Source organism: Chiroxiphia lanceolata, chromosome Z (genome assembly GCF_009829145.1).
Source record: "Chiroxiphia lanceolata isolate bChiLan1 chromosome Z, bChiLan1.pri, whole genome shotgun sequence".
NCBI lineage: Eukaryota > Metazoa > Chordata > Aves > Passeriformes > Pipridae > Chiroxiphia > Chiroxiphia lanceolata.
In genome coordinates, this window is record NC_045671.1 from 9,593,591 (window position 1) to 9,612,315 (window position 18,725).

Here is an 18,725-nt window from a genome sequence, read left to right on the forward strand (position 1 = left end):
CTGGGGTCTGCTACTGATGCGGGGTTGCATTTGGTGAAGTGACTAATGTTTTTAATTTAAAAATTAATCCTTAATCAGCCGCCTGACCAGACCAGACAGGGCATTTTGTATGGTGGAGATAGGGCTGGAGAGTGAGCTCTCTGGTGAAGGAGAGTGGCAGATGCAGGTCCCTTGGTCCTTGCACAGTGACTGGGGTTCCTGCCCAGGCTGCCCAGGACACCTCCACACCAGGCTGGCTCCCCACAGCTATATGCCCCAACAAACCCCAGAGATAGAGGCAGAAAGCCGTGAACCCACCAGCAGCACCATGACCCTTGTCAGCTCATCCTCTCTTCTGCTCTGCCCAATTCTCTCCCACTATTCTCTCCAGTCACCCCCACAGCCCCCCCAAGCCCACCTCACTCTGGCCAGCTGGGGCCCAGCTCCCAAGCAGCAGTTTTAATTAGATTACAATCCTATTACATAGCTGCCTTCCCGCCTGCAGTTGCTAATCCTGTTAAGCATCCAGTAAATCTCCCTGTGCCTGTCCCCGGGGGTACAGGGAGGGGGGCTGCTGGCAGGTGGGCTCTGCTGAGCCAGGATGTGACTGCTAGGATGCAGAGCTTTGCCTTGGGATTCACCCCTGAAGACCCCTGCAGGGTTGAGAAGAGCTCAGGAGGTTGAGGCAGACCCCAGAGTGGTGAGAAGGGTAAGTGGGGTTTCCCCTCTCTTCCTCAGTCCACCCTGAGCCCTCTGAGAAGCAGAGTGGAAAAACCCTGTCCTTGAAGCACATATACAACCTGTGTGTCTGTCACCACACCACGGTCACCACGGCTGCAATGGGTGCCAAGCCCACAGGTCTGACCATGGGGCAGGACAAGGAGCAGAGGCTGAGACAGTGTTGTCCCAACCAGGTTAGGGGATGCAGCCCACGCAGTGCAGTGCCTCCTCCTGCTAGTGCTCATTGCCCTGCAGCAGACAGGGCTGGTGACGACAAAGGGGACACAGGGTCACTTGTCCACTGCTTCTGGGCAGGTGTTGCCACGTGTGTGGCACTGAGGCAGGCTGCCTCATGCAGTGTGGTGTCACCAGCAGGCTGTGGGCTCCTGGGGATGTGGCCCTTGCAGGTAGTGCACTCTCAGACCTGTGCATTGCCACAGCAGGCAGCACCAGCATCATTCCCGAGTGGCAGCTGCCCCAGGGCTGTGGGCTCCCCACAGTCCTGCTGGCTTGCAGGGGACTCTGGCTGCCCTGGCACAGCACAGCTATCCATAGCTGAGGCATCACGGCCATCCTGTGAGAGCACAGTGACCCAACAAAGGCATCCCAGCTCTGCAGCCTGTCCTATCAGGAGTCAAAAGACTGCAGCCCTCCGGCCAGTCACTTTGCTCTGTGTCTGAGCTATGTCAGCCCCAGAGCAGCTGCTGCAGAGCAGCAGCTCTTGCTACAGAGCACTAAGCAAGAGCCAGAGACTGTTGCCATTCTCCTTTTCTACACCCAGTCACATCCCCTCAGCACCTCCATGGCTGGCAAAGAGAGGAGTGTGGCCCAGCTCAGCCTTAACTCCCCCCAGTTCTGCCCCAGACTGAGCCACAGCAACCCTTGGAAACAAGTTCAATCAGGCTGTAATTGGAAGAACAGGGTGGCACAGGTGGCTGTGTGCCCGCCCAGAGGAGTCCTGGCACTCCCGGGGGTGGGTGGCCAGCAATGAGAGTGGGTGCTGTCCATGCTGGAGGAGTCTGAGCTGCCGTCAGCATCAGCTGGTACAAATGCTGTTGATGGAGGCCACGGCAGGGTCGACGAGCCCCAGCTCCTCCTGCTCATTGACACAGAGCTGGTACCCACATCCCTTGCGCCGGGGCAGCGGCCCCAGGCGCCGGCTGGTCTTGGCACGGGGTGGCAGCAGGAAGCCGACGCTGCCGGCGATGAGCAGGTGCCAGATGCTGTGGATGTAGAAGTAGTTCTCCTCCGTCTCCACAAAGGCGTAGAGCAGCACGGCGGCCACTGCAATCAGTGCTCCTGGGCACAGGTAAAACACCCAGCGCTTCCAGGTCGGCGGGTAGCAGTGGCGGCGCCGGATGGTGCGAGCCGTCTGTGGGGGGGAAAGGACAGGCTGGGAGAGGGAGCCGCAGGAGGGACAGGCACAGCCCCTGTGCCACGGTGCCACATCCCCCAGGAGCCAGGGAGAGGAGTTCATGGGGAAGGGTGATGGCAGCAGAGGGGAGATGCTGGCAGGGTAGCAGGGCTAGATGGCTGGGCAGGATGCTGAGTGAAGCCAGGGTGGGTACATAAGGGACAACATCTTACCCAGGCGACGGCCATTATCCCCAAAGCAAAAAGGCTGGGCCCCAGAAGGTTCCAGAGCCCGTGGCGATCCATTTGCAGAGCCATGGCAAGCAGCATGGCTCCCAGCAGGTACAGCACCTGTGGGGCAGTGGGGCCACCCGTCAAGACAAGTCCTTTTCATCCTGCCTTGCATGCTCCCCTCCCCACACTTGCCTGCTTGACCACTGGCTGGAGCCGGGCCATGGCAATGACAGTGACCCAGACGGACATGAGAGAGCCCAGGAAGTCACAGAACTGCAGCACATCATAGTCCATGATGCAAAACACCACAATGCCTGGCTGGTCGCAGGCATGGTAGAACTGGGGTAGCAGGGAAAGAGTGTGAGAGCTGCCCTGCACAGCCCCAGCCCCTCACTTCTCCCTCAGCTGCCCCCACCCGACACTCACGGTGGAGAAGAACATGGTGAAGATATAGACAGCAGCTTCCATGAGGTAGTGGCTGCGGACAGCAATAGCCACGGGAGGCACAAACATGACATTGCTGAGGCACAACAGCAGTGTGGAGAGGAGCTGGAAGCCATAGGAGAAAGCCTCAGCGTTGTCTGTGCAGCCCCAGCCGTTCCAGCCTGTGACCAGGGAGAGCCACTGTCACCCCTGCAGCACTCACAGGGACTGGGGAGGGAGCAGGGAACCCCCTTTCCAGCACCCTGCAGAGCCTGATAGGATGCACAACCCGCAGGGAGAAGGGGAGGGTGCTGGGGGGATCCCTGGGTGCAGTGGCAGCTCTCACCAGCCTTGCACTCGCAGGCAGCGTACAGGTAGTTGTTGGTGCGCAGCAGCTTGCACTGGCCGTAGATGCCGCAGTCGTTGATGCAGGGAGAGAGGTAGGCACGCAGGTACACCTCAGCTGTCACGTTGGTGCAGGGCTCAAACCTGTGGTGCAGGAGAAGGGGGGGTCAACCCTTGCCTTGCCTTGAGCAGCTCCTGCCTCTACTAGAGCCACCCATTGCACCCAGACTTGGCAGGTGATGGGAGATCCAGGGACTGGGAGAGTGCAGAAATCAGCTGCTTTGGTGTTAAATATGGCAGCTGAAAGCTGGTCCCCAAGGATCCCGTGTGCAGCAATTGCCTGTGCCAGCCTGTGTGAGCAGGAAGAATGTGGCCACACCTAGACCCCCTTGGCCTTTAGCAACACACTCAGTCGACTCTAATTTCATTTGGATTTTGCTGTGCAAACACAGTGCCCTGCAGTGCCTGCGTGTGACCCTGTCGGGAAGAACTGACTGTAACTGGTAACTCAGCATGAACTAGAAATGCAGTGGAGGACTCAGAGAAGGCACAGCATCCCCACTGCCCCGCGTCGCCCACACAAAGGGCTCTGGGCACAGCCAGCACCTCCTTAGCTCTGGCACACCAGGAGCACAGAAGCCCCACATGATGATAGCACGCACCAACTGCTGCCTGTGCACATGCAGGCAGCCCAACATACACGAACACACACACAGTGCTGGTTACATGTGTCTGCTGTCCATGTATGTGCTCACACAGTCAAATCTGCACACACATGCATGCAGAACACACACAGCCTTGACTGACTGAACAAACCCAAACATGAGAACAGAGCTGCCTGCACGCATGCACTCAAACATGCGTGCAGTGCTGTACACACGTGTGCACTAAATGTGAACACAGCACCGCCTGCACTCACGCACCCTCACACGTACAGACAAACACACACACACACATACACACCCACACCCACACCCACCTCCCCCCCATACACACATCAGCTTCTCTTCTTCTCACAGCTCCGGGCAGACACAGAGTCCAGAAGCAGAGCTGCAGGCACACGACAAGTCCCTGGAGATGCCGAGCAGAGCCCTAGCCTGACCAGAGCTGCCCCCTCACACGCACAGCCCTGTCCTCGCAGCGACAGCCCGGTCCCCTCCCGGGCGCGGGTACAGATGGGCTCTGCCGCGGAGACGGGCAGGCACTGACAGATGCCCGGCGTTCGCGAGCTGACAGGCACTTCCTAACCGCGAGACAGAGGGAAGAGCCGCAGGGACCCACAGATGGTCAGGCAGACGCGAGATAGAGCCATCCGTGCCCACGCAGCACTCACACAGTGACACGCAGCCCGCAAAGCCACGTGCACACACATGAGCGAGACACACAGCGCAGGGGACGGGCACACCCACGGACCCACAGGAAACACAGACACAGGCTATGGTGGGGACAGCCTTCTGGGGGTACAGGGAGGGGACATGCCAGGGCTCTTACCCATGCTCCGTGGCACAGAGTGAGCGCAGGCTCAGGTACCAGCTGCCCGTCTGTGGGTAGGGGATCCGCAGGCGGCTGAGGCTGGCGGTGGCATTGACAGAGAGCAGGAAGCCTGCCAGGGATTCTGTGGGCCAGGAGAGCTCTGGGTGAGCAGGGCTGGATGCAGTCTTCTGCCCTGGGCAGAGCTGGGACAGGGACAAATATCCTGTGCCAGGCTCCAGAGCCACATGCCGCCACTTGCCCCCACCCAGCCTCTCGCCAGACACAAGGAGAGTGCAACCCCCAGAGCCATGGCAGGATGGACATGCACAGCCCAGCCTACCTGTCTCACAGGTGACCGAGGCATTGTCACCAGACGTCAGTGGGACTTCGTGGTTCAGGCACCCAAACACTGTCACATTCTCACCACACAGGGAGCTCTGAGGGCAGAGGAGATGGCCTTAAATCAGTGCCAGGGATGTCTCCTGCTCTGACAGCACTCGGATCATGGCACATCAACTAGCAGTGCCCTAACCCACTGTCCTTCACTCAAGAACATCCCAAACCCATGCCATCATCCTGCCCTTGGAGCACCCTAATATCATCACCCAAGAGCTCCCCAGCCATGGCCCATGACCCAAAAGCAGCCCAAATCCTGTTCCTTGCCCTGCTGCAATCTTGACATCACTCATCTCCCAGGCCACCCCCCACGCTGGGCTGCCCTGCCCCATCCAGGGCACATGTGGCCACCTCACCACGTTGAGCCGCAGCTCCAGGTTGAGCACCCCTCCACTGTCCAGCACTGGCAGGAGGTTGATGACGAAGACAGCGGGGCGGTCGGGCGGCACTGACACGTTGGGCCCAAAGAAGATGTAGAAGTGGACGGAGAAGGTGTCCAGCTCGTTGCGCAGCGTGGGTCGGACAGGCCAGCACCGCTCTCCGGCAGGAGGGGCAACAGGGACGGGGACTGGGTGCTTCGTGCTGTTGGGGCTGGTGGGTGGAGGGCTGTCCCCCAGCCCCAGCCCGCCCGCAGAGCCAAAGGAGTGGGGCATGTTCATGGAAGCGCTGGAGGACAGGAAGGGTGGCCGGGCCAGGCTGGGTCGGGAACAGTCTGGAGGGGCAGAGCCATCAGCCTGGGCACCACACAGCTCCTGCCCCCTCTTAGCTCCCACCTCCCATTCTTGCCCACCATTCACCTCCATCTGCAACCCAGCCCCAACACCTCTCAGTGTCCCCATCCCAGCAGAGGAGGGCCAAATCCTGTGGGCAACCTTTGCCCCTCCACCAGTCACCAAAGCAAGTCAAGACCATGTCCCCACTCACACCTCCACGTGCCCACTCACCTGTGAGCTGCACAGTGACCTGGAAAGAGACAGTGCCTGGCACGCCAGGGTGTTTTTCCACCAGCACATAGTACCAGTGCTGCCAGAAGGGCAGGTCCTGTGCCAGCTGGCAGGGAGTGTGCTCCCGGCAGTCCAGCGCCGTGGAGTTGTGCAGGGGAGGAGCCTTGGCCCGCACACGCAGCCAGAGCGGGCAGCCCTCAGCCCCCCGGCACCGCAGCACCTCCACCAGCACTCGGGACGTGTAGCTGGGCACAAACACCCTGCAGGACAGCAGTGTCAGGCTGTGCCCACCACTATGGACCAAGAGGGTTGGGGAGGCAAGCCAGAGGGAAGGGAGACTCAGCTCCCTACCCTGAAGATATCCCCACCTTAGGAGACCCTCTCGCACTCACTTGTAGAGGCAGGAGCGGTTGTGGGGGGCCATGCTCTGCTCAGTGACATGACCAGGGTACAGCACAGCGATGTTCACCAGGCGCTGCACGATGAGCTGTGGCTGGAAGAGATACTGGCACTCCTCGTAGAGCCCCTACACCAGCAGGACAGTTAGTACAAGACAAAGGGCACAGGGCATTGTCCCACTTGGGACACCTGTGCCAGGCACTGCCAGCCCAGAGCAGCCAGGCCCCAGAGGAGCCCTGCAGCGAGCTCTGCCACCCCACAGTCCCTCCAGGCCCTTCACCTTGACAGAGATCTTGCCCTCATCTTTGGGCAGGTGGGCAGCCAGGAACCAGTCCCCGGGCAGTGGGCTGGTGACATTGAACACCCCCGTGGTGCGGTTGGGCAGGGTCCAGGTGAGGGTCAGTGCGAAGGAGCCAGGGACAGCTGTGTCCCTGGGGAAGTGTGTGTGCAGCGGGTTAATGACAGAGGGAGCCCCTGAGCGGAAATACCTGCGGGAGAGACAGCAGTCAGCAGGGTGCAGGCTAAGCATCGTGGTAGGGCCAGCATGTCCTACACGTGGGTGTCTTTCCTCTCTGCTATTAGGAAATTTAAAGACATTATGGAAGCCATCTGTAAGCTGGGACCTCGCTGGAGACTGTGAGCTTCCCTGAGTGGGTGTTCAGGCAAAACAGTTCATGTATGAGATGTACAAAAGAGTGGAGCCTGAAATGGTCCTGGGAAGATGATTCATGGGGAGTGAGCGTGCATGTTGTCTGGGTTTTGGCTGGGATAGGGTTCCTTTTCTCTCTCTAGCTGGTACAGTGCTGTGTTTTGGATTTAGTATGAGAATAATGTTGGTAACATACTGGCATTTTGGTCGCTGCTCAGCAGGGCTCAGCCTAGGTCAAGGACTTTTCAGTGTCCAGTGCTCTGCCAGTCAGCAGGTGTACAAGAAACAGGGAACACGGCCAGCAGACCTGACCCAAACTGGCCAAAGGGATTTCCACACCACAGAACATCATGCCCAGTGTATAAACTGGGGAGAGTTGGCACGGAGCCACCAGTCACTGCTGGGGGACAGGTTGGGCATCAGTCAGTGTATGGTGAGAAATTGTGTTGTGAATCACTTGTCTTTATTGGGTTTATGTCTCTCTCTCCTTTTTGTTGCTATTATTATTATTATTGCTGTTGTTGTTTCATCATTAGTGTTACTGGCAATTTTTTATTATTATTAAACTGTTTTTATCTCAGCCATGAGGGTTTGTTTGGTTTTGGTTTTGGTTTTTTGTGGTTTTTTGTGATTTTTTTTTTGTTTTGGTGGAGCTTTGTTGTTGTTGTTGGGTTTTTTGTGGTTCTTTTTGTTGGTTTGTTTGGGTTTTTGTTTGGTTTTGGTTTGGTTTTTTCAAAATTCTCCTCTCCAGTGGGGGAACTGAGGAGCAAGAGAGCATCTTCGTGGTACTCAGTTGGCAGTGTGCAAACCACAACACGTGTATGTGTGTGCATATATATGAGTGCATGTAGCTGTGCACACATATATACCTGCATGTGTGTGTGCATGAAGACCAGGCTGGATGGAGCTCTGAGCAACCTGGTCTAGGGGGAGGTGTCCCTGCCCATGGCAGCAGTCTGGAACAAGATGATCTTTACTGTCTCTTCCAACCCAAAACCATTCTATGATCCTGTGATTCTTTGACTCTATCTGTACATGTGCTTGTGCAAGTCAGAAGCGGGCAAGAGCAGGCAGGCTTTGGGGCAAGTCCAGGCAGGTGCAGCAGGGGCAGGCAGAGGCAGGCAGGAAACAGACACAGCAGGCTGCTTACTCACACGGTGATGCTACGATCTGGGCATTGATCCCCAAAGGTGCCACCTTGCTCCTTGAAGGTGATGAGGTTCCAGACAGCGATGACTGTGTCCTCAGGGATGTGGAAGTGGAAGAGCTCGATGCTGGCGAAGGAGCGGAAGGGGCTGAGCTTGCGTGGCGTGCGGGTGAAGTAGTCTGTCACAAAGAGCCCATCTGCAAAGGAGATCCAAGGGATCCAAGTAGGGTGAAGGGTTGGGGAAGGGGTTGTGCAGCACCCCTCCCAGGCAAGGCCCACCCATCCAGGCTCTCAATATGTCCCAAATCCAGCAGCCTGAAGGCAGGAGGGGCTGGGGCTATGCCACTTTGGTGAGTCCCCAGGGATGGTGTCAGCTGTGGCCGGCTGTGTCTCCCAGCCCTGGCACAGTCTGCATCATTCCTGGTTCAGCACTGCCTAGAGCCCAGTTTACTGAGCTGTGGGCATTGATCCTCTGGAGCCTGAGGAGCCCTTGGTCCCTGCTGCTCATGCTCTGCTCCCTGCATTTTACCTGTAATAAGGAATATTCCTCATGTCCTAACAGGTCATCTCCCACAGAAACACAGATTCCACCTTCTCTACCTGCTGGGGTGGCTCAGCACAGAGCCCATCATAAAGTGCAGAGTCCCATATTAGACCTGCAAGAAGGAGTGAGCAGAGCACCTCCTGCACAGCCTCCCAGTTTGTGGGGGAGGAATGGTGCACATATGTGTGCACATATGCACACGTGGGTGGTGTCTGCATGCACAGTGAAGTGGAGGTGTGCACACCCACATCCACGGGTGTGCATGGCTGTGCACAGCCCCATGTCTGACAGACACTTCCTGCAAGCCCACGGTACACACTGGGGCCACCTCCGCCTGCCCAACTGCCTGGCTGTTTGATTTCCAGAGATTTCCAGGAGCCCAGCAACTACTTCCTTGGCACAGTAGAGACAGGGAAGAGCAGGTCTCTAGACAGCAGCTGTAATTTCACCCTACCATTATCCCACTATCCCCACTGCCAGTCTGGGAGACCCATCTATTATTCCCCAGAGATGCAGCAAGAATGAGATGTACCTCCTCACAAGCTGCTGGAAAGGGGGAGATCAGCAGAGGATGGGCTGGGAGCAAGGCTATGCCCAGGAGGACTCGTCCAGTGAGACTGGAAGAGCTGAGACGAGGGTCTGCTTTGTACCGCGTGTTCCTGGCCGGGAGTGTGCGCATGTGCTCGTGTGCACGTGTGTTTGCGCTGTGTGTGTGCAGCCCCAGCCGGCTGTACACTGACATGCATCTGCTCCCTTGCCTGGAACAAAGGCAGCTCCCCCTCCCCTTCACTCCCAGCCGACACAAGCCAGGCATGGAACACCTGTCTCCTCAGTGCAAGAGCACCTGATCCCAATTTCCCCACCGGGAACCACCAAGTCACTCCACAGCCCCACGTGGGGACAGTGACCTGGCAGGGGACCCCAGAGAAGGTGTTGAACACAACTCCAGGAGGGGGAATGGGGGGAATCACTCGGAGCTGTCCAGTCCCAGCGCAGTCCCCCCATGCTCACTCGGCCAGGACAAGCTGGGGGGAGGTGGCTGCAGGCAGAGGGTCAGTCTGAAGTGCTGTGGCGGCGTGGCCAGAGCACGGGAGGGTTGCTGTGGGATGGAGAGGGATTTCTATCCGTGGAAGCGGAGTGAGGTGAAGGAAAAAAGCAAAAGGCCCTCCGCATCAGGCCAGCGGCCGGAGCCGCGGGACTCCCGTCGCGGGACCCCCTCCCCGGAACCCCCTCCCCGGAACCGCAGCCCCAGGTCGCGTCTGGCGGTCAGCACCGGGGACAGCTCCGCGGCCGGCGGTCAGTACCGCGCACAGCTCCCGCAGCCGCCCCGCCGCTGCCCCCGGTACCGGCAGCCCCCGGCCAGCTGCCCCCCCTCCCCAGGGGATGCACCCTAACCCAAACTCTTCCGCACCCCGGTTACCGAACCAGCTCCCCGTGCCCCATAACCTGCTCCTCGCCTCACATACTCCCGCCGATATCCCTCCCCGCACATCCCGATGCTCGACTGGGCGCACTCGCCCATCTCTATAGGCCGTCCATCCCCGCTGTCCCCTGAACGCACACAGCCCTCTACCCTACATCTGCAGCCCCCTGGGCCCGTTCACTGCCCACGCACACGCCTCCCTCCCAGGGTTTTCCACCGCCTGGGCACTGCACGCGTTCTCCTAGCACACACACCTCTGTGCCCCGTTGCACATCTGACTCTGTGCCCTACTGCACGGGTGCCCCGTGCCCCACGGGGTATGCTTACCGCCGTGCTGTCCCACGGCACGCACACCCACACACCCCATTCCATAGGTAGCCCGAACCCTCTGCACAAGCATCTCCATACCCCGTTATGCAAACACACCCCCCCTCCCGCATACACATCTCCGCGCCCATCACACTCACCTCGCGCCCCATGGCACGTGCACCCCCTGCCCCATGGCATACACCCCCCACATCCGGATGGGTGCACCTCTGTCCCCTGTTGCAGACGTGCCCCAAACCCCGCTGCGTGCTCGCCCCACTCACTGTGTCCCACTGAACGCGCACGCCACATCCCGGGATGCCATCCGCCCATGGCTGCACCCTTGTGCTCCATTCCCACCCGCCCCCCGCCCCACTGCACGCACACCCCACATCCCATTGCTCGTGTAGCTCACATCCATCCCAAGCTCATATCCCTTGCCCCGCCGCACGGAACCCCGCGCCCCGCACTTTCAGCCCTCCCGCCCCCCGTATCTCACCCGCCCCCCCGCCCCACAGCGTGCATACCCCACATCCCATGGCTCGTGTACCGCGCACCCACCCCAAGCTCATCCCCCCGCCCCAAGGCACCGCACACACCCCCGCGCTCCGTTCCCGTCCGCCCCACTGCGCGCACACCCCACACACATCCCGGCGGTCGCGCACCTCCCGCCCCCCGCACACCCACCCCCCTGTCCCACGGCGCCCTGTCCTCTGCTCCCCGCGCCCCAAGCCCGCACCCCCGCTGTCCCCGCACACACCCCCTCGCTTCGTTCCCGCCCGCCCCACCGCGCGGACGCCCCGCGTCCCATTGCTCGCGTACCCCATACCCACCCCAACCTCACCCCCTGTGTCCCCGAGCCCACCGCACACACGCACCCGCCGCCGCCGCACCCGCACCCCCCTCGACGTGCGCCTCCCGCGCCCCGTGTCCCGCGCTCGCCCCGCCGCTCCACCACCCGTGCCCCCCCCCGCCCCGGCCAAACCCCCGTCCCCCGGGAATGCCCGCGGCGCTCACCGGCGGCGGGCGGCGGCAGGAGCAGGAGCGGCAGGAGCAGGAGCAGCAGCAGCGGGGGTCGCTGCCCGCCGCCCCCGCCGCCCCGCGGGGCCATCGCCGCCGCCGCCGCCGCCGCCGCCGCCGCGGCTGCCGAGGGGCGCGCGCGCCACCGGCCACCCCGCCGCGCACCGGAGGCCGTGACGTCATCCGCCCCGCCCCCGCGGGGCCGCCCCCGGGCCACCACTGGCCCCCGCGCACGTCAATCACAGCCACGCCACGCCCACCCAGCAACACCGCCCTCCCCCGCCGGTCCCCCCAACCCGGGATGGACCCGGCGCTGACTGGGACACCGTGGAGACAGCGGCGCGGGCGGGAAGGGAGATAAGAGGGTGGGTAACACAGGGCTGGGGACGTGGGGTTGGGAGCGAGGTATGGGTCGGAACGGGGGCGCGGGACGGGCTGGGGACAGGGACATGAGGCTGGGGACAAGGGTATACTCTGGGAACAGATGTATGGAGCTGAGGGATGGGGATTTGGGACTGTGAACAGGGATATAGGCTGGGGACAGGGACATGGGGCTGGGGACAAGGATATAGGCTGGGAACAGAGATACAGGGCTGAGGCAGATGGACTTGGGGCTGTGGAGAGGGATATAGGCTGAGGACTGCAGACAGGGATACAGGTTGATGACAGGGACAATGACAGGGGTCAGGACATGGGGCTGCAGGCAGGTATATAGGCTGGCAGAGAGAGACATGGGGTTGGAACCGAGAAATGGGCTGGGAATGGGGTTACAGGGCACAGGGACATGGGCCAGGGAGGCCCAGGGCAGGCCCACACCCAGAGGGGTGGTGGAGAGGGGCATAGGGCTGAGAGTATGCACTGGGGCTGGGGGAGACAGGGGTACCTGTAGGGGCTGTTTAAGGGGGTCCAATGTTTTTCTAACAATAGTTGTCATCTTCTTATAGCAAATTATAACATTTATCTTACAGAGGAGGTGTTCCAGAGGGGGGGTCAGGGCACCACATGCTGGGATGAGGGCATCCTGACTGGAAACGATCTCATCGCACTTCCCCAAACTCCCATGACATCATCCCCAGACTGCCCTGACATCACCACCCTCCTTGGCCAGGATGAAGGCAGCAGGTTACTCATGGGAATGCTCCTCTCCCAACCCATACTCCCCACAGAACATCCTCCAGGAGCTGCCCTTTCACCTCACACAAAACATTCAGGGCTGTCTCGTGGCCCCATAATCCACACCCCACGGGCACAAAGCACCAGGGCCAGGGCAGCCATGGAGAGCCAGGAGGTGGACACGCAGTGGTCCCTCTGCTCTCCTGGAGGCGAGCGGGAAGCACAATGCCCGTGCCCTGCTGGTGTCCCGGTGGGTTCCACTTCCAATGGCTCCCCAATGCTGGTCCTGGTCCAGCCGTGTCCCATCGTTCCCCCCGCCCGACTCTATCCTGTTCCCGTCCTGGTCCCACCACTCCCCCCGCCCTGTCCCCGTCCCACCGCTCCCTCCGTCCCGTTCTAGACCCGATCCCGTCCCGTTCCCATCTCGATCCTGTCCCCTTCCCGTCACGGTCCCACCGCATCCCCCGTCCCGTTCCCATCCCGGTCCTGTCCCATTCTTATCCCTCTTCCCCCGTCCCGTTCCCGTCCCGGTCCTGTCCCATTCTTGTCCCTCTTCCCCCGTCCCGTTCCCATCCCGATCCTGTCCTATTCCCATCTCGGTCCCGTCCCGTTCTCACCCTGGTCCCGTCCCGTTCCCGTCACGGTCTCACCGCTCCCTCCGTCCTGTTCCGGTCCTGGTCCTGTCCCGTTCCCGTCCCTGTCTCACCGCTCTACCCGTCCCGTTCCCAACCCAGTCCTGTCCCGTTTCCATCCTTGTTTTGTCCCGTTGTCATATCGGTCCTGTCCCATTCCTGTCCCTCTCCCCCCGTCCCGTTCCCATCCTGGTCCTGTCCCGTTCCCATCTCAGTTTTGTCCCGTTGTCATCTCGGTCCTGTCCCATTCCCGTCCCTCTCCCCCCGCCTCGTTCCCATCCTGGTCTTGTCCTGTTCCCCTCTCGGTCTTGTCCCGTTCCATCCTGGTCCCGTCCCATTCCCATCCCGGTCCTGTCCCGCTCCCATCCCGGTCCCATCCCATTCCTGTCCCTCTCCCCCCGCCCGTGGCGCGTTTCCTCCTCCTCGCCGCCAGGGGGTGCTCCCGCCCCGCGCCGCCGTGCCGCGGGCGGCGCTCTGGCCCCGCTTCGTTGCCGGGAGCTGATTGGTGCGTGGCGGCGGTGACGCCATTCCCGGTGGCCGCGCTGTGCTTGCGGGACCCGCGGGACCTTCGGGACCCCCGGCCCCGCTCCTCTCCCGAGCCATGGAGTTCCCTGCCGTTCTCTTCCCCTCCTACTTCGGCGCCGGCCCGCCGCGGGAAGAGGGCGGCCCGGCGCCGGCCGCTGGCTGGGGCGAGCACGGCCAGGTGCTGGAGGGCATCCCCGGCCCCAGCCGCCGCCAGGTGAGGCCCTGCCCAGGCCGCGGGGGTCCGGCGCGACCGAGGGAGCCCGGCGGGACGCGCGGGGGCCGTTCTGACTCTCCTCTTTCCCCCTCCCGCAGGCGCAGCCGGCGTTCGTGCCCCGCCGAGGCGGGAAGGGCGAAACTTGGAACCCCGCCGAGGCCGCGGCCATGCCGGTGCTGCCGCCCAGCGCCGGTGAGAGCCGCGGGAGCAGCGGGGGATGCTGCGCGGCGGCCCTTCGGGGCACATTCCGTCCCACCTCCACCCCTGCCCAGGGGTGCTGAGCGCTGTCCCGGTGCTCGTGTCCCGGTGCCAGGCGGCCCCTGCCCTCTCCCCACAGGCCGCTGGATCCCGTCGCCCACTCCTCAGGACATCCTGTACCGCAACAGTGTGTGCAGGAAGCTCCAGGCAGGCCGGTCTGGAGCCACCCTGGACTTCGCCAAGCAGGTGGGACTGGGGGCACCATGTCCTGCCATGGACCTTGGAAGGGAGCGTGGGATCTCTGCACATCCCAACTTATCCCTGTCCTTCCTGCACAGCTGGGCCATTTCTTTGTGGATCATCCAGAGGATGCATTTGGCTCCATGGGGCGCCTGCTGCACAAGAACTTCTACCTGGGCAACTCCAGCCTGAAGGTCAGTGTCAGTCCCAGGGGGAACAGTGCTGTCGCCCACCATTCCTCCTGCAGCCCCAACCTCTGCCCGCTCCTCCCTACAGAGGCCGGCCCGGAGCAGCACCATCCGGATGACGGCCCTGATGGAGGACATTGACCGCCTGGAGGCCCGGCGGTGAGTGTGTCCCCATGTCCCCTGCCCTGCACAGCTCTGGGGAGGGCTCCTCTGTCCCCTCACCTGATGCTGTCTGTGCCTTGCAGCGGCTGCCACCGTCAGCACTTGGCCTCCCGCCTGCGCTGGTTCTCCCACCTGTGCCGTGACTGGCTCTTTGAGGTGCCGCTGGGGCTGCTGGCGGACTGCCTGCACGAGGAACTGCTGCTGCAGTGGTCTGACCTGCTCTTCGATGACAGCCTCACAGGGGGGGCACTGGCCTGGCTGCCCCCCGGCGACACAGGGTCATGTACGGGCCGCCTGGTGTACCCCGGAGGGCAGGCCATGAACCACCTCTGTATCCTTTCCATGGGGTGTCCCTGGGGAGGGGAGGGAAAGGAAGGGGGGTCATGTTGTACTATCCTTAGCTGGCATCCCAGTTTTCCAGGACATGGTGCTGGAGGAGCTGCCCCATGCCCGAGGCTCCCCGGCGCAGTTTGAACTCAGCGGGCGCATCCGCCAGGTGGCTGCAGCCCGAGTGGATGGGGAAGGTGAGCGAGCCCTGGGACAGGCAGGACTTGGGGCGAAGGGGTGGCAGGGAGCCCCCAGGATGCTGCCAGCTCATGTGCCACCTCCTTCTGCCTGACAGATTTCATTGGGGTCCGCTCAGACTATCACTGTGGAGTTTGGAGGGTGCCAGGCAGGACAGGGACAGCTCCCACCCCATTGCAGGTCATCCGTACTGATGTGCCTGCCTCCTGCCTCACTGTCAGGTATGTGCTGCAGGACAGAGCTTTGCTGCCCTGCTCCCTGTGGGGGTGATGCCGTGCCAGGTTTTTAATGAGCGTCCAAAGGAGGGCAGTGAAAATGGTGAAGGGCCTTGAGGGTATGCCACATGAGGAGCTGTGGGGCTGCGGGCACTTGGTTCTGTTCAGCCTGGAGAAGAGGAAACTGAGGAGAGACCTCACTGCAGCTAGAACTTCCTCATGAGGAGAAGAAGAGGGGCAGGCACTCATTTCTCCTCTGTGATGACCAGTGACAGAACCCAAGGGAATGGCCTGAAGTTGTGTCAGGGCAGGTTTAGTTTTCATATTAGAGGAAGGTTCTTCTCCCAGAGGGTGGTTGGGCACTGAAACTGGCTCCCCAGGGAAGTGGTCACAGCACCAAGCCTGACAGAGTTCAAGAAGCGTTTGGATGATACTCTCAGGCACATGGTGTAACCCTTGGGGATGGTCCTGTGCAGGGCCAGGAGTTGGACTTTGATGATCCTTGTGGGCTCCTTCCAACTGAGCATATTCTGTGATTCTGTGATCCTGCAGCCCTCACCTTCCCGGGGAGCTGGCAGTCTGCACTCAGAGTGGGACCATCTACCTCTGGAGCGTCGAGACAGGGTGAGATGAGGCACTCAGGGCTGGCTGGGAGCTCATGCAGACAACAGAGTCTCAGGGGGTGGGGAGCTCAAGTGAGAGGGGCAGCCCTTCCCTTTGCTGACGCTGCCATCTCCCCACAGACTGCAGCAGCTCCGCCATGACCCCCAGACCATGTTTTTTCGGGACCATTCACCCTGGCGCTGGAGCGACTTCACTGCCCACCCACGGGTGCTGAGCTGTGCTGACCGCACCGGCCTGCAGTGCCTGGATGCCCGGGTGAGGCTGGGAGGGTGGGCCTGAGAGGGTGGGCACAGGGCTGGGGTCAGGCAGGGGAGAGAGTTCCCCAACCCAAAGTGCTGACTGCACCCTGCTGTGCTGCTGCAGGCCCCCAAGAAATGCCACTTCGACTTGTTCAAGGTGGGCGAGGAAGCTGGCTGCCAGCAGGGCGAGCGCGTGGTGCTGCCCATGTACCTGGGCAGGGCTCACCCCTCACAGTACCTTGTCACCACCCAGGTGAGTCCCACCAGAGCTGGCAGCTGGGAGAGACACCCAGCACAGCTGGCTCTCTCAATGCCTGTGGGGCAGGGGGGTTGCTGTAGGGGTGTGCCCCTGCTCAGCTGTGCCCTCTGCCCCAGTTCTCCGTGTACGTGCTGGACGAGCGGTTGCCACTGGTGCCTGTGCTGAAGTGGGCACACATGATGAAGGCCCCCCCACTCTTTGCCCACCTGATGCCAGGAGATCCTGGGAGGACCCATAAGGTGCTGCTCGGCGCATCCCGCACCCAGGAACTGTTGCTGCTGCAATACTGGGGTGAGAGATGGAGCTCCAGGGGTGCTGCAGGGCTGAGCTCCTCTGTGCCTGTGTCCCAGCCTCCTCACTGCTGGGACCAGCTACTGCCCTGGCATCAGTGCTCACTGCCCGGTTTTTGGGATGTGTTTCCTCAGGGGGCAGCCAGTCGGCCTGTCAGCTGGCAGGGGCTCCACAGAAGCTGCACAGCATCGCTGGGTGCCTGCAGCACCTGCCCACCCAGCTCCCACACCGCCACCACCTGCTCCAGCAGCGCCTTGGAGCCCCGGCTGCAGGTGGGTGTCCCACACTGCCCTGGGGTGCAGGTCTTGGCAGGGGAGAAGGTGGAATGGAGGGTGCAGTGTAGCCCTTATCATGGCCTGGCTGGAGGGTGGCTGACAAAGTGAAAGCAAAGCCCCAAAGAACCCTGTGCAAGAGATTAATGACCTAGAAAATGATGTGCGGGTAAGGATCTGGCAGTAAGTGCCCACTGAGGAGTGGAGGCAACCCCAACTGCTGGCCAGGCCCCTGCAGGAACCGCACACTGGAACCCTGGTGAAAATGTCTCTTCTGCTTCTGCAGGGCTGGCTGCCGTGCTGCAAGAGGATGGGACTTGTGAGACCTTGCTGGTTTTCCAGCTCTCCGAGGCTGGGGATGTCTTCTGCCAGAGGCTGACCCACGAGGCAGTGCGTCCCCCTGCACCCACCTTGAGGGATGAGGCCACAACAGCCCCTGGCTCTTCCCCTCTCTTCGAGGCTCCAGCCAGCAGCCCACTGGGCTTGGGCAGTGAAGAGGAAGAGGAGGAAGAGCAAACGTTCTACTTGTCCAACCTGGAGGTGATTATCAACGAGGAGGAGGAGGAGAACACAGGCACACCAGCACCCCCAGAAGAAGCTGAACTGCCCCAGGAGCCCTGTGCCAGCCCCCAGCCCACCCCAGTGGTGCCCAGCCCAGCTGCAGCCCTGTGGTACCACCGCTGGTTGAGGGCTCTTTTCAGAGGCTGCAGGGAGCCCCCCCAGCGCTCCTTGCCCCCCAGCCTCAGCCAGAGGCGCCTCTTCACCCGCAAAGAGCTAGAGGGGCCAACAGGTCCCACTGCCCTGCAGAGGCAAGTGCGGCAGTGGCTGCGCCAGGTCATGCGGGAAGGGGGCCACATCCAGCGCTGGGAGCCCATGGCCCTCCAAGCCCCTGCCTTGCCACAGCCCCTGGAGCCAGAGGAGGGTCTGGACCTCCTGAGCACCCGTCTGAGAGCAGCCTGGTCCGGAGACTGGGAGCAGTGGTGGGAGGACAGGACTAGCTTCAGTGTGGCACAGAGACAGCGGGCTCTGCGGGAGCGGCGGCGGCGGCAGAAACGAGCACGGAGCCGGCGCAGTCTCTCGGCCAGTTTTACCTCCTCCCTCACCTACCAGTCGGAGCTGTCCGAGTTCAGCGATGCAGGACCCCTGCTGCTTTCCCCCAGCCGCCCACACGTTCTCTCCCAGGAGAGCTCCCCCCCAGCCAGCAGCCCCCTACCCGGCAGCCCCCCGGCCTCGCCGGCACCCGACGAAGCGCTGCTGTCCTCACAGAGCCTGCGCTGCCGCGGCATCCCCAAGGAGCGGCGGAAGACGCTGCGGGACTACCTGTCGGTGTGGGCCGAGGGGCCCCCTGAGCCTCCAGAGCTCCCTGGCAGCCAGGCCAGCCAGCTCTGCATCCCCTCCTCCCAGAGCCAGCTCTCTTCTGCCTCGCAGACCCGTCGCAAGCGCCCACGCATGGGCTTCTGAACACCAATAAACCCGCCTGGCACAGCCTCCCACCCGGGTTCCTTAACTGCATGGTCACAACACCCACCCGTAGAGGGAGGGGAGGTCGGGCGGCATCCCGGCGGTCGGGACTCCCCCAGGGAGGAAGTGACCCTGTCCACGTTCAAAGGGTCCCCGCTGGGACTCTGCGGCGCGGGGGTCGCCTTCGTGTCACGCGTGGGCGCTGTCGGGTG

At 61.9% G+C, this 18,725-nt stretch overlaps 2 protein-coding genes across 2 annotated transcripts; one reads left to right on the forward strand and one right to left on the reverse strand.

Moving 5' to 3' along the window:
* Positions 1–1,452: 1,452 nt before the first annotated feature.
* On the reverse strand, positions 1,453–6,654 carry TMEM8B (transmembrane protein 8B). Its single transcript, XM_032676407.1, has 11 exons — positions 6,547–6,654; positions 6,260–6,393; positions 5,868–6,127; positions 5,280–5,635; positions 4,868–4,964; positions 4,546–4,669; positions 3,056–3,198; positions 2,713–2,891; positions 2,479–2,625; positions 2,287–2,403; positions 1,453–2,071 (listed from the first exon to the last, which is right to left on the reverse strand). The coding sequence occupies exons 2-11, from the start codon at positions 6,289–6,291 to the stop codon at positions 1,736–1,738; spliced, it is 1,791 nt and encodes a 596-aa protein (XP_032532298.1). The 5' UTR covers positions 6,292–6,393; positions 6,547–6,654; the 3' UTR covers positions 1,453–1,735.
* Positions 6,655–13,602: 6,948 nt separating this feature from the next.
* TAF1C (TATA-box binding protein associated factor, RNA polymerase I subunit C) lies at positions 13,603–18,545 on the forward strand. The gene is made up of 14 exons (XM_032676634.1): positions 13,603–13,839; positions 13,938–14,031; positions 14,177–14,283; positions 14,376–14,471; positions 14,554–14,624; positions 14,711–14,958; positions 15,041–15,151; positions 15,250–15,373; positions 15,920–15,991; positions 16,111–16,246; positions 16,355–16,483; positions 16,606–16,780; positions 16,915–17,052; positions 17,339–18,545. Exons 1-14 carry the CDS (start codon positions 13,702–13,704, stop codon positions 18,511–18,513), a joined length of 2,814 nt encoding a protein of 937 aa, XP_032532525.1. The 5' UTR covers positions 13,603–13,701; the 3' UTR covers positions 18,514–18,545.
* Positions 18,546–18,725: the final 180 nt, after the last annotated feature.

Coding starts and splice junctions, on each gene's coding strand:
- TAF1C (XM_032676634.1), top strand. CDS start 13,702: ATGGAGTTCCCTGCCGTTCTCTTCCCCTCCTACTTCGGCGCCGGCCCG. Junction 15,152..15,249: donor AGCCCGAGTGGATGGGGAAG/GTGAGCGAGCCC, acceptor TCTGCCTGACAG/ATTTCATTGGGGTCCGCTCA. Junction 17,053..17,338: donor CCTTGGAGCCCCGGCTGCAG/GTGGGTGTCCCA, acceptor CTGCTTCTGCAG/GGCTGGCTGCCGTGCTGCAA.
- TMEM8B (XM_032676407.1), bottom strand. CDS start 6,291: ATGGCCCCCCACAACCGCTCCTGCCTCTACAA. Junction 6,128..6,259: donor AACCGCTCCTGCCTCTACAA/GTGAGTGCGAGA, acceptor GCTGTCCTGCAG/GGTGTTTGTGCCCAGCTACA. Junction 5,636..5,867: donor GGTCACTGTGCAGCTCACAG/GTGAGTGGGCAC, acceptor CTGCCCCTCCAG/ACTGTTCCCGACCCAGCCTG.